Source organism: Antechinus flavipes, chromosome 1, assembly GCF_016432865.1.
Source record: "Antechinus flavipes isolate AdamAnt ecotype Samford, QLD, Australia chromosome 1, AdamAnt_v2, whole genome shotgun sequence".
NCBI classification, from domain to species: Eukaryota; Metazoa; Chordata; class Mammalia; order Dasyuromorphia; family Dasyuridae; genus Antechinus; species Antechinus flavipes.
Window position 1 is genome coordinate 75,100,083 of NC_067398.1, and position 12,747 is coordinate 75,112,829.

At 36.2% G+C, this 12,747-nt stretch overlaps 1 protein-coding gene across 2 annotated transcripts in view; it reads left to right on the forward strand.

The window, feature by feature from the left end:
* Positions 1-12,747, forward strand: part of TNS3 (tensin 3) — a 377,368-nt gene that overhangs the window by 73,773 nt on the left and 290,848 nt on the right. For both annotated transcript variants that reach the window (XM_051984497.1, XM_051984488.1), the window contains exon 2: positions 7,093-7,204. Coding sequence is in view for 1 of the 2 variants with exons in the window: in XM_051984488.1 (XP_051840448.1) it covers positions 7,093-7,204 (112 nt within the window). In the remaining variant the exon portion in view is untranslated. The remainder of the gene's footprint in view (positions 1-7,092; positions 7,205-12,747) is intronic.

Sequence of the window (12,747 nt, forward strand, 5' to 3'; positions counted from 1 at the left end):
ATTTACCTTCCCTCCCCCCTTCCTGGCTTGAAGGCATTTTTTATTTCACATATGCCGTTACTGTGGCATCCTGCAGTTAGGTGGCCCAAAGAAGCCCCTGGCCCTTCTTCAGGGCTTTGGATGTACTGGGGGAAAAAAATCAGGGTAATTTGTATCAGATGGAGCAATGACATCCAGTGATATTGTTGCTTTGCCTGGATTTTATTGCATCCATTTGACTTATTTTGACGAGCTCCTGGAGAAATGGATATATATGTATGTTGGCTCAGTAATGGGTCTGCAACTGGGGGCCCCATTTCACCATAAAGAGCCCTTTCAGTCATCACTTAATTGAACTTTTCTTTGGGGCTTCCTATATGAAGGGGTCAAAGTAGGGCATTTCCTTTGCCCATAAAAAAAAAATCTTGAAAGGGCGCCTGTGCTTTTGGAGCCATAATTATCAAAGGTCTTTTGCCTCTCCCACCTGAGGGGCAGTCATTGCTGGGGCTGCCCCACTGTGTGTCAGCTGCCTTTGAAAGAGCAGCAGCTTCAAGAAGCTGCTGGCTTGGGTCTCTGGATTTTTAAAACAAGCCTCAGTCCCAGGGACAGGGGATATGAAGCTGTTTACTTTAACTGTGGAGAGCAGAAGAATGTTCAGGCAGAATCCCAGGAAGCAGCAGCAGCAGCAGCCACAGCAGCCGCTGCACCATTGGGTGAGTCTGGCTTTGGAAAGGCACAGTGGGGGGCAAGTAGGGAAGGAAAAGAAGACCACAATGTGGGGGAGTGGGCAAACTGGCACATGGACAAGCTGGACCGAAGGCAAATGGAGGCAATCCAATCAGCTTGGCTTTGTGCTGGGAATCTTATTAAGTTTAGCTGTTAATTGTGCCCAGAGTGAATTCTGTGAGGCTCTGAGAAGGTAAGGGGGAACCTCATTATGGCCACATCTGGACCACTCAACTCAATCCTGTTTCTTATCTAATTGCCTCCTTTTAAAAATTAACTTTTATTTTTCCAGTTAATGAGCATTTTTTTTTTTTCTTTCTCTCTCTTGACTTTACCCAAAGTGAGGCAGGGAATGAAAAGAAAAATAAAACCCTTATAACATTTATACATCGTCAAGCAAAACAATTTCTATTTTGCCCAAGTCCAAAAAATGAGTTTCTGCGCGGTTAGTTCTTGATCTCTCTGTTTGAAAATTGGTAGCATGCTTCATTATTGCTTTCCTGATCAGAGAACCATGAAATCTTTTAAATTTCTTCTTTCTAAAATCTGAAATTGATTTTTAAAATTACATTCTTGTAGATGACAAATAAGAAATATGTGTGGGAACCCTAAAAGAACTAACTGGTGAGTGAATGTGTCTGTGTTTTTCCTAAGGAATAACAGAGCAGTCTTAAGAAGTAATATGAATTAGTGGAATTATTAGACACTATATTTGGGGCATACTTCTTTAATGGCTGGGATTTCTGCCTTTCTTTGTTTCTCCCAACTTAGCACGGTGCCAGTCACATTTGTTGTTGTTCAGTCATAGCGGTCATGTCCATGTCTTTGTGCCCCCATGTCTGGCACATAACAGGGGCTTAATAAATGGTTGGTGACTGATTTCAGTGCCCCAATTCTCTAAGGCCGGATGATGTGCATTGATTGAGGGGGTTTTGCAACTGGGAGTTTCCTATACCAGGGGAATCAGAAGCTTGATCAAAATAAACCGATCTAAAGGCTTCAGAATCTAAGTGAAGGAACTGATCGCTATTACTTTTAAAAATGAGAAGTATTTGGTAAAGATGGAAATCATCAAATACCAGCCTCAGGAATTTTTAAGAAAGAAAACTTAGCATTTTAAATCTGCTCTGGTTACTTAAAAAATATTTTTTGAACTAAAACAATTAGATGATGTACCTGAAGCATTTGAAAGCAACATATAACCTCATGTCTTGGTGGTGATGGTGATGAAGTCTTGAGCATGAATGAATTAGTTTGAGAAGAGAGGTGTCTGTGTATTTCCACAGAGTAGATGATACGCTCTTTAGGGTTCACACTGAGTATTTCAGTGCCTCCTTTATGAGAGATTTTTTTTTTCTCTGAAAAGAGATCTCACAATGTGGGCAATCAGGACCAGCACTAATTACTGGGTATCCCTCAGGCAATCCCTCTGTTACTAGCAGCTCTCGCTTCACTCTTCCAACTTTTGCTCCTAACAATTAAATGCAATTTAGATTCCTGAACTGAGCCTTCTAAATGCTTCAGTATTACTATCACCTCCTTCTGGGTGCACATTGGCCCCACCTCTTCTGGAGAAATGAAAGAGTTGTACCAGGTGAAAACAAAAGGCGTCTGATCCTGCCCCCTTCTCCTTTCATAATAGACATGTTATGTGTAGATGAAGTCTGAGCAGATGTTAATAAACTATTTCAAATGGATTCCTCAGACTTCTAATCATGGAAACAGTGTTAGTTTTAAAACTGGGCCTTTGACCAGTGTCTAGTAAAATTCTTTGTGTATAGTAAGTATGTACAGAAGGTTTATTGAATGCATGGATAAAATTAATTATATTTGTTGTTATCATTTTTATTCAATATTAAATAAATTAAATATATTTATATAATAACAAAATTAATAGGTAGCTGTGGGCCAGATAAGCAAAGCATAGGAAAAGAAAAAGAGAAGCATTTGTTATGTGCTTACCATATGCCAGACACTGTGCTATGCATTCTACAAATATCTAATTTGTTGACATTTATATAGGGATTTTTAACATTCTGATTGTGTTTGTTCTTGTTGTTTATTGTTTTGTCTTGAAATAGACTTATGATTTCATTAGAATAGGGAATTGTCACTAAAGAAACTTTTTACAGATCAGCAAATAATCAGCAAGTTATAGTCTTAGAATTCCCTTGGGGAATTGAACATTGAACATTATTTAGCTTGGCTGTGTCTAACAGGTGACTTGAATCATGACTTGTAACCTAGAAGAACAGCTCTCTATTATACGGTAAGGTTAACAGAAAATTTGACGTCCACTACCTCATTTGATACTCAGAATAATCCTTTGGGCTAGGTACTACAAGAATTGTAAAAACCCATTTGGTTTATAACCAGTTAGCAAATGAGTGTCAGAAACAGTAAAAGAAGTGCATTAGGAGTTTCATGGAAAGGAGACAAACAATGAGGAATTGGAGAAGGGTATGTTTGATCCTGAAGGACAGTTAGGATTTTGATAGACAGATTAGAAGGTAGGTGTGAAAACTTCTGGGGTGAATTGGTGGGGAAGGAGAAAACTGATTGATTTTGGGCTCTTTGTTGTGACATAGTGTCAGAAAAAAAAAAGTTAGCTAGTTTGGGGCCATTTCAATATTTCTATTAATAGACCTGCATCCTACTTTATCCTTTAATAAAAGTTTTTTATTTTATTTATAGTTTTATTAGTGCATGTGTGTAAGCCAGATGCTGAAACTCAGAGGATGCATGTTCATATGGTTGAAGTATTTTCAGGGTAATAGCATCCCCAGTATTGTCTCTGATTTAGCTTGGAAAAGTTAGGGGTTCCTGTGGACCTCTGCTGATTATACTTTGATCTAAATATACTTTGATTATATATGATTTGACCTTCAAATAAGGTTAATTTCAAGTCTGATTTTTGCCAGAGTGGTCATGTGTTTTACCCCTTTGATATATTGAAGTGTATTTCTAAATTTTCATTTTCAGCAATTTCATTATTTTAATCTTTTCTGCAAGCTAAGTTAGGTATCTTCCTGGCATTATTTAATCATGAAGCCCAGGTAAACAGCAGAAAAACTTGGTTCACAATAAGTGATTTATTTCTTAATTCAATACTTTAGTTAAATTTTTATTGTTCACAATTTTTGCAAAACACTAGCTTTAGGGATACTATGACAACAGAATAGCCTCTGCCATCAAAGAGCTTCCATTCTCCCTGGAGGATGATGTACCATTTGCACAATAATTTATGGTGAGGTGAGGGCGTGAATGCCAACAGCTAGCAAGATCAGGGAAGGCTCTCCATATTGGTGACTGAATTGAGTCTTGAAGGAAAGTGTGGATTCTGAGAGAAAATTGAGGAGGTAATGAATTCTAGGCAAGGAGGAATGCACAGAGACTGGAGTTAGAGTATCAGGAAAATAGCTAGTAGTCTTAGTTTATTGCAAACTTGGAGTTTGCAATTTCTAGTAACATGTAATAAGGTTAGAAGGGAAGTTAGGAACAGATGGTAGAAGATTTGGAGAAATTTGCATTTTTGTTCCTTTTGGCAATGAGAAATCACTGATGTCTTTGAGCAGAGGAGTAATGTGGTCAGTTCTGTGCCTTAAGATGATTTTTTTGCCATCTGAAGGGCAGGGTTAAGGAACCTTTTTCTGCCAAGGGCTGTTTGATATTTATAACATCATTTTAGGGCCATACAAAATTATAGAACTCAAGCAGGAGAGATTGTTATATCTGGCTTCCAGCTCATCATCGCCTGTGGTGGTCTTAGCAAATGATATTGTGGACCTAATATGGCCTTGCTGGCTAGATGTTCCCTATCCCTGATGTAGAGGATAGCTTAGGTAATTTAGAGACCAGAGACTGGTCTGTCAGGTGACAGGTATTAAATGAATGAATGCATGTATCAATAAAATTGATAGTTGTGGGCCTGGTGAACAAACTATAGATAGGAAAGGAAAGAAACAAACATTTATTAAGTGCTTATTATATTCCAGGGATTATGCTTTGTACTTTATGAATATCTAACTTGATTATCATACAACCTGTAATTTGGGAGGGAAAAGGGATTAGGAGTGAGTTTTGTTAGGGAGGTAGAATTGATAAAATTTGTCAACTGATGTTCTTCATTGTTAATAGATTTTTTTTTCCTCTTGGATTGTATCTGGTTTCTCTCCTTATCTCATAATTCCTCAAATGCATTCTCTTTTCTAGTGAAAAATCGGATTTTTCTTACAGAAGAAGGGGGAGAGTCAAGGATGACTCATGAATCTCAGAAACTTGGAGGAAGGGTCAGTTTTGGACATTTGAGGTGCCTGGGGTACATCGAGGAGGAGTTATGTAGCAGGTGGCTTATGATAGATAATTGGAAATCTGATGAGGTTGTAAGATACAGATTTGAGAGCTATTTGTGTAGTTGAACTTGTGGGACCTTCTGAGATCTCTAGTAGAAACTGTATATATAGAGAAAAGTACCAGAAGGGATTGTTGTGTTTTATCCTTACTTTGGGGGTGGTATGGGAATAATGATTTAGCATTGCATTGTGGATAGCCTAACAGACTGGGCGTTAGGAGGCTTTGGATTCAAACAGAGCTTCCTAGAAACTTACTTTGTGATATAAGTCAAATCACTGAAATTTCTCTGAACATCAATTTCCTCATCTATAAAGGATGTCTCTTTTGTGATGGGGCTGGTGTGAGAGACTCATGTTAAGATACTGCATTTATAACTAGTTCTGGTGACTTTGAAGCACTATATAAATATCAGTGATAATGATGATGATGATGATGATGGTGGTGGTGGTGGTGGTATGGTAGGGAACTGAGCAAGAGCAGGCAGATCAGTAGAAGGAGACTCAAGAGACAGCTATGCTGTGAAAAATGAGGAAAGAATATCTAGGAGCACAGGGGGATGATCAAAAATTTCAAGAAACCACACAGGGATCAAGAAGGATGAGGCTGTAGAAAGTCTCTTAATTTAGTACCTATAGATCTGGGAAAGAAGTTTGATTGCAAAGGACCGAGGATGAATATATGATGAGAATGTCTGGTTACAGGGAATGTAGATGGAATTTTTCCAGGAGAGATAGGGGATAATTTGGGTCTGTTTTGAAGGCCTTTAAATGAGAAACTATTTTATGACTTTTGGAAATCCTGTATGTTATAATATATAGTCAAGAAGCATTTAAAATGCTCGACAACTCCAATGTTGAGTCTCTATAACATTGGACATTTTTTCTTTATGAAGACAGTGATAAGAGATTCAGACTCTCTCCTAGTGATGGCAGATTGGTCAGTTCCCATTGGGACATATTTGAAAGACAGTGTATAGGTTTTATGGATATAGCCTGGGGTCACAAGGACATTTTTCCATGAAAATCTGTTTGGTAGACCTAGGGTCTGGATCTTTTACTGTGCTTTCAATGGCACCACGTTCAGTCTAACTAGCCAGTTTAACTAGCCCATAAATCCTCGTAAGTTTTGGAAAGTAGTTTAAGGCCTTGTTAATGTTTTCATTTTATTACTTTAGACTGGATATATTATGTTTGTATGTGGTTGTAGATCTATACATACCATATACAAAGACTGTTTCAACAGCTTTGGCTGAATTGATGTTTGTCATCTTGGTGTTAAAGGGGAAACAGGCTTTCATTCAGTGCTTTAGCCAGTGGGCCATGGTGAGAAAAGGGTAATTTTTTATTTGCTTATTGGTAAAATTTCTATAAAACCTTCCCTGAATAGAGAAGTGTGTGTATGTGTGTGTGTGTGTGTTTAAAATTCAAGCCAGTATTGTTTTCATTATTTTGAATTTAATAAACACCAAATAAAAAGAGCTTTTCCATATGCAACATTGAACAGAAAAAGATTGTATGTGAAAATACAGAGAGAGATGCTATTTTGAACAACCAAAAAAGATGGGCTAGGATGCTTCTTAACCAGGAAAATAATGATGTACATCAGGTTGTATCCTAACTCAAAAAGATTGGGGGAAGAAGTTGAGCCTGGAAAACCTACATGGACTCTGTTTTAAAATATAGTCATCAGAGTTAACTAGTCTGGTCTAAAGTATATGCAGGGACATTCTTCATCCTTATTATTCTACAGTGATCAGTGCTCCTGGGGCTGTATAGTGTACAAATCCAGTTAAGCACATGTGCAAATGTAAATATTAAATTTAAATACTTACAAGTAAGGTACTTGACATGTGCCTATGGGTATTTTAGGCCTTGTTGACATATATTCAGTTGGGCTATGCTTTATTTTTCTTTTGAGTGTTATCTTTCATGTTTGAGAAATTTAAGGACTATTCGTCTTATCTTTTGTAGATAAAAATCAAGGACAGAATAAAAGAAAGCTAATGTCTTCTCTCTCTCTCTCTTTTTTATTTAGCCAGAAGAATCTGCTTCAGGTGCCCACAGTTTTAAGAATAAATCCTTTAAGAAGGCCAAAGTCTGCAGTGTCTGCAAACAAGTTATTGACAGTCAAGGTGTTTCATGTCGAGGTGAGCATTTCATTGTCCTGGCTGGTGTCTGGCTAGCAACAAAACTGTTTGGGGGAATTTCCAAAAATGTACAGTCCTGGAATTCCCCTGTTGTCAACAGGCTTGCCATGTGGGGATCTAATTCTTAATTTGAAAAAGATCCCTAGATTTGTATTAATATGACACAATATATTAATATGTAAAATTGAAATATAATAATATATAATATGTAATTTTAATATATTAATATATGATATATATGAGAAAGTGACCAAAAGTAAAAGATGATAACTATCTAGCCCAAGACTTCTTGATCTATTTTATGTCATAGATCCCTTTGGCAGTCTGGTTAAATCTTTGGACCCCTTCTCAGAATATTGCTACTAAATGCATAAAAATCCTAAGATTAATTATAAATGAAACCAAATATGTTGAAATGCAATTACTTAAAATATTTTAAAAAACAAGTTCATGGAGGTGGGGCAGCTAGGTGGTGCAGTAAATAGAGCACCAGCCCTGACGTCAGGAGGACCTGAGTTCAAATCTAACCTCAGACACTTAACACTTCCTCTTTATTTGACCCTGAGCAAGTCACTTAACCTCAATTGCCTCAGCAAAAAAAAGAAAAAAAAGTTCATGGGCCCAGGTTAAAAACTCTAGCCCTAAATGAGTTGGAGATAAGCTCTAAATTCATGTTAGTTAAACTGACATGTAAATTTATTCAAATTCTATTTTGTAACTAGTTTACAAGTGTTTTCATAGAAAATTTATGATTGACCTTGGCACCTTGTATGTAGTGTATCTTTTGTGAAATTCATAGAGATTTGAGAAATTTTGAATCTCAGTGATTAATGGCCATTATTTAGAATCAAGTTATTCTAACTTTTAATATGTAATTTTAATATATTAATATATGATATATATGAGAAAGTGACCAGAAAATAAAAGATGATAACTTTTAATCAAGTAAGCATTTAACCATTTAATTATAGAGGTGGAACAGGAGAATTTTTTTTTTTTTCATCTTTTTATCACTTGGAAATTGAGGGTCCTGAGATAATTCCTGGGCATAGGTGAGTTGTTAGATTAATAATATGAGGTTATGCTGGTATGTTCTTGGAGAGATAGGTTGGAGTGATTATTAATTCCTCAATTTTACTGATCAGGAAACTGAGACTCAAAAAAATATTGTCTGGATTACTCAGTTACTATGTGTCAGGGCCAGAAGTGAAGGACTCAAACCCAGATCTTCTGACTATAGAACTAGCACTCTAGAAGGAACAATTCCTTTGAAGAATGTTTGTTTCTGCCTATCAGAGCCTGTTTCAAGAATTTAGATTGAGACTCTAATAGTAAAGTTGCTGGGAATCCTGAAATTCCAAAGGATTTGTGTTGGAATCAGGAATTTGGTTTTACATGAATGTAAATTTGGGGGGATATATCATCCAAAAGGAATGGCAAATTTTCTTTTTTTCTTTTTGCTGAGGCAATTGGGGTTAAGTGACTTGCCCATGGTCACATAGCTAGGAAGTGTTAAGTGTATGAGACTACATTTGAACTCAGATCCTCCTGACTTCGAGGGAATGATTAATTTTCATAGAATCTTTGGTTAAAAATAGGTATTTCACTTTCTTTTGTTGATTTCTCTTGTTTCTATATAATCTAGATTTCTAAATATGTTCCCCTTCTGCACAGAGACCCATATCTTATAATAAAAAATAATAATAATAAGTCATTTAACTGGACCAATCAAGACATTGTATGGGTTTGACAGTATGTATAGTATTCTACCCCCACAGCACATTAGCTCTGCAAAGAAAAGCAGAGAGGAATGGGACTCATGTTAAAAAAAAATGCATTCTTATGCTTATGATTGTAATTGCCATTGGGAATAAACAGTTTATACTGTTTAATACATGATTGCTTCTCGAATCAAATCAAATTCCAAGCTCACTGTAGGTAAGGACCATGTGCTATTCATCTTGGGAGCTACTATATCATCAAAGATGTTCTTAATATATTCCTAATGGCTGTTGTATTGAATTTCCAGGTTCCCTGTCTTGTTACTTGCTTAATTAATCTTTCCCCCATTCTATGACGAGCCTTAAGAGTATCACTTTTGGGGCTGATATAGACTTCCTTATTTTGCTGTTTTAAAGAAATAATGAATTTGATTCCAAAGGTCTTTCTTGAAGATAAACAGAAATATTTAGCTTAGGAGGAAACTTGGAGATCATATAGTTGAAGTTTATACCCAGTACAGAAATCCTTGCTACAGTGTTCTTAGCTAGGTCAAATTTAACTTATTTTGGAACAATTCCAGTAAAAGGGAACTCATTATACCTACAGCAAAGAATATTACATCCCATTAGACAAAGCATTGGGACTGCTTGGAAGAGTGTTAGAACAGTTAGATTTAGTTATGAAGATTGATCTCTGACTAGCTGATATTTATTGATATTGAATATCATCTGGAGCTTAATAATTGCTTGTTAACGAAATGCTTGTTGACTGAATAAAAAATTTCACATGATCAAAAATTTGTGATTAATTTACGCCTATAGTTAAATATGTATCATCATTATTATAGAAAGTGTTTATTCTCTTCCCATTTGGGAAGTATTCTATTTGAGGAGTCAGGATGAGCAAAGAAATGAGCCTTCTGATTTCTCTTTTATGTTTGCCTTAGATTTCAGGGAATGGATAGTTATTCTTCTTGGGAAAATTTTTTAAGAAAAACTGTAAGCCCTTAGATGGATGTTTGTTTGTTTGTTTGTTTGTTTGTTGATAGAAGGATTTAGCTTAAAATGATGAGAATGACTGCTTAATGCTTTAGGAGAAGAAGTTTTCATATATATACACACACGTGTCTATATATACACATACACATAACAAAAATATATTCGGTGTTATGAGAAATAGCAATTTATTTGCAGCTTGATCTTCAGGGGCCAGAAGGGGTCGCTGCACCCCTTTCTACATTGAAAGAACACAGACAAGTCTAATATAACTAGAGAGGACTTAGTGTTAAGTAATCTATTAAATACCTATTGAATGCAAGACATTTATGTGTTGGGAATCTAAAGACAAAAATAAAAACAGTACCTGCCCTCAGGGGTCTTATGTTCTGCTGAGGCCCTGTAATATGTAAACCTGTAAAAATAGGTATTTGAATCAGGATCATGGATTGGGAAATTTCCCACAGAAAGTAACATTCTTTCTTTTCAGCCCAATGCATTGTTCTCAGACAATATATCAAAATTAGGCTGTACCATGTCATATCAGTGTTTTGACCATTTGGGTCTGATAGGATGTCATTGTCATAAATTTTTAAGTAACTATAATGATTAGCATCCGTTTCAATAAGTGGCTCAGTGGATAGAGTATATGAATACAGGAAGAGTTGAGATCAATTTTTTTTTAAAGTTTTAACTTTTTCTTAAGTTATTTGCTAGCTGTGTAACCTTGGGAAAATCATTTCCATCTTTGCCTCAGCTTCCTCATAATACCCACCTTCTAGGGTTATTGTGAAGATCAAATGAGATACAATATTTTTAAAGAGGTTGGCACATGAGAGGCACTATATAAATATCAGCCATTATTATTATTATACAGAAAACTTCCTAGCAACTTTGGAAAAGTTTCACAAAGTTTAAACTATTTGTTGGATGGCCTTTAAAAAGAGACAATCTTGCCTCTTCTTTGGGAAGATTGATTATCTCTTGACACTTGTTGAATAACTAAGTCATTTTCCATGACCAAAGGAAAATTTTTATTCCTAAACTGTTGTTTTATGTCACAGGATTGAACAATGTTAAAATTGGAAGGGACCTTGGAGTCCAGTATGGCTCTCTCATTTTTCAGATGAAACTGAGTGTCTCTTGGCTGACATTTAAGTTCATTGAAGTTTTATGCATCTAGGCTAAACAGCTTTGGGAGTGGGGTTGAAGGGGATATAAAAAGTGGCATTTCTTCATATGCAAAAGGAGTCAGTGACCTTAGAGATTCTCATTATGTAGAATTCTAATGGCACTTTGCATATTTCAGCTGCTCTCCAGTTTATATGATCTTATCTGAAAAGCAAAAATGATTTTTTTTTTCTATTGGAAGAAAAATAAAAGAGTGGGAAATGCTCCAGGTTGGCAGGATATTCATTCTGCTTATCTGGCCATATATTGTGTGGTCATTCTTTAAAAAAAAAAGACTTCTAATTGGGTGTTCTGAGCTGCAGTTTTTAAATTTGCTGTAAGGCAGACCCATTCTCAGAGACAATACCTATTTCTTTTATATACATGTATTCATCTAATTTTGTATGTCTTAAATATTATTACTGGAGACTCATCCACTCACAGGAAGATACAGTGACACATTATTATCTCCAGTAATATTTGTATATTTCATAAGTTTTCTCCACTTCAAGAATACATTCATCAGCCTATTCATTCATTAGCTATGCATTAATTGACTATATTGTGCTCAATACTGGATGAAATACAGAGAAATGAAAAATAAGACCCCTTTCCTGAAAAAGCTTATCATACTTTTAAAAATGGATTTTTAGTGACTTTTAACATCATTTAGTATTACCCTTGAATCTCAACATCCCTCCCATCTCCAGTCATCTTATATCACAATACATTTTAGAAATAAAAACAAAAACATAAAGGAAAAAAAAAATCAGTACATGGGAAAAAAATTCTGATATATGAAATATTCTACACTTTTCTACCCTACCACCTCTCCAAAAGAGTTAGGATAAAGGGACTAAAAAGAGTTGCTATTCTATTATGGTAGATATGTACACAGATCTCTATTAAAAAATATGATTTCAAATGTATAAAGGAGGTCCCAAACAAGGTGGTAAAAAGTGAACTCATAGTAGGAAGAGATTCCCTTTGGCTGGGAGATCAAAAGAGAGTTTATGGAAGAGTTGTAATTGACCTTGAATTTGAAGAATGGTTAGTAAGTCAGCGAGTTGAGATGGTGGGGGGAAGGGCCTTCCAGACATAGGAACAAGTATGAGCAAAACCTGCAACAGTTAAAGTGAAGGTCACATTTGAGGGAACTTGAGTAGTTCTTTTTGGCTCTAACATGGAGTAAGATTGTGAAATAAGGCTGGAGAGGTAGGCTAGTCCCTGAGAGTTGCATGAAATCACTGGCTTGGTCAATCTGCTTGTTTAAATAAGAAAGGCTAGTCTTTGGGCAAGTATGTAAGGAGCTTTATCACTAGATTGTAACTTCCTGAGTGAGGAAAAGTGGGAATTTTCCGTTGAAAGGCGGCTGCCAGGAGCAAAATTAATGACCTCTCTTTTTCCTGCCTGTCAATGGCCTGGTTACTTCTTTCTCTCCAGTTTTTCTTCACCTACAATATTCTTTAAGCTGCTGCTGCTCTAGAGCTCAATTTGCCCATCTTTGTTTTGTCAAAGGGAGGGACAGAGCAAAAAGATGTTATATTGCTCCAAAGCTAATAATGTGGCCTTGCTGTGTTTCCAGAATGCCTAGCTGATGCACTCCTATGCTGGAGAACTGGAAGGAAGTGGGAGGGGTGGGAGTGGGGATAGCCT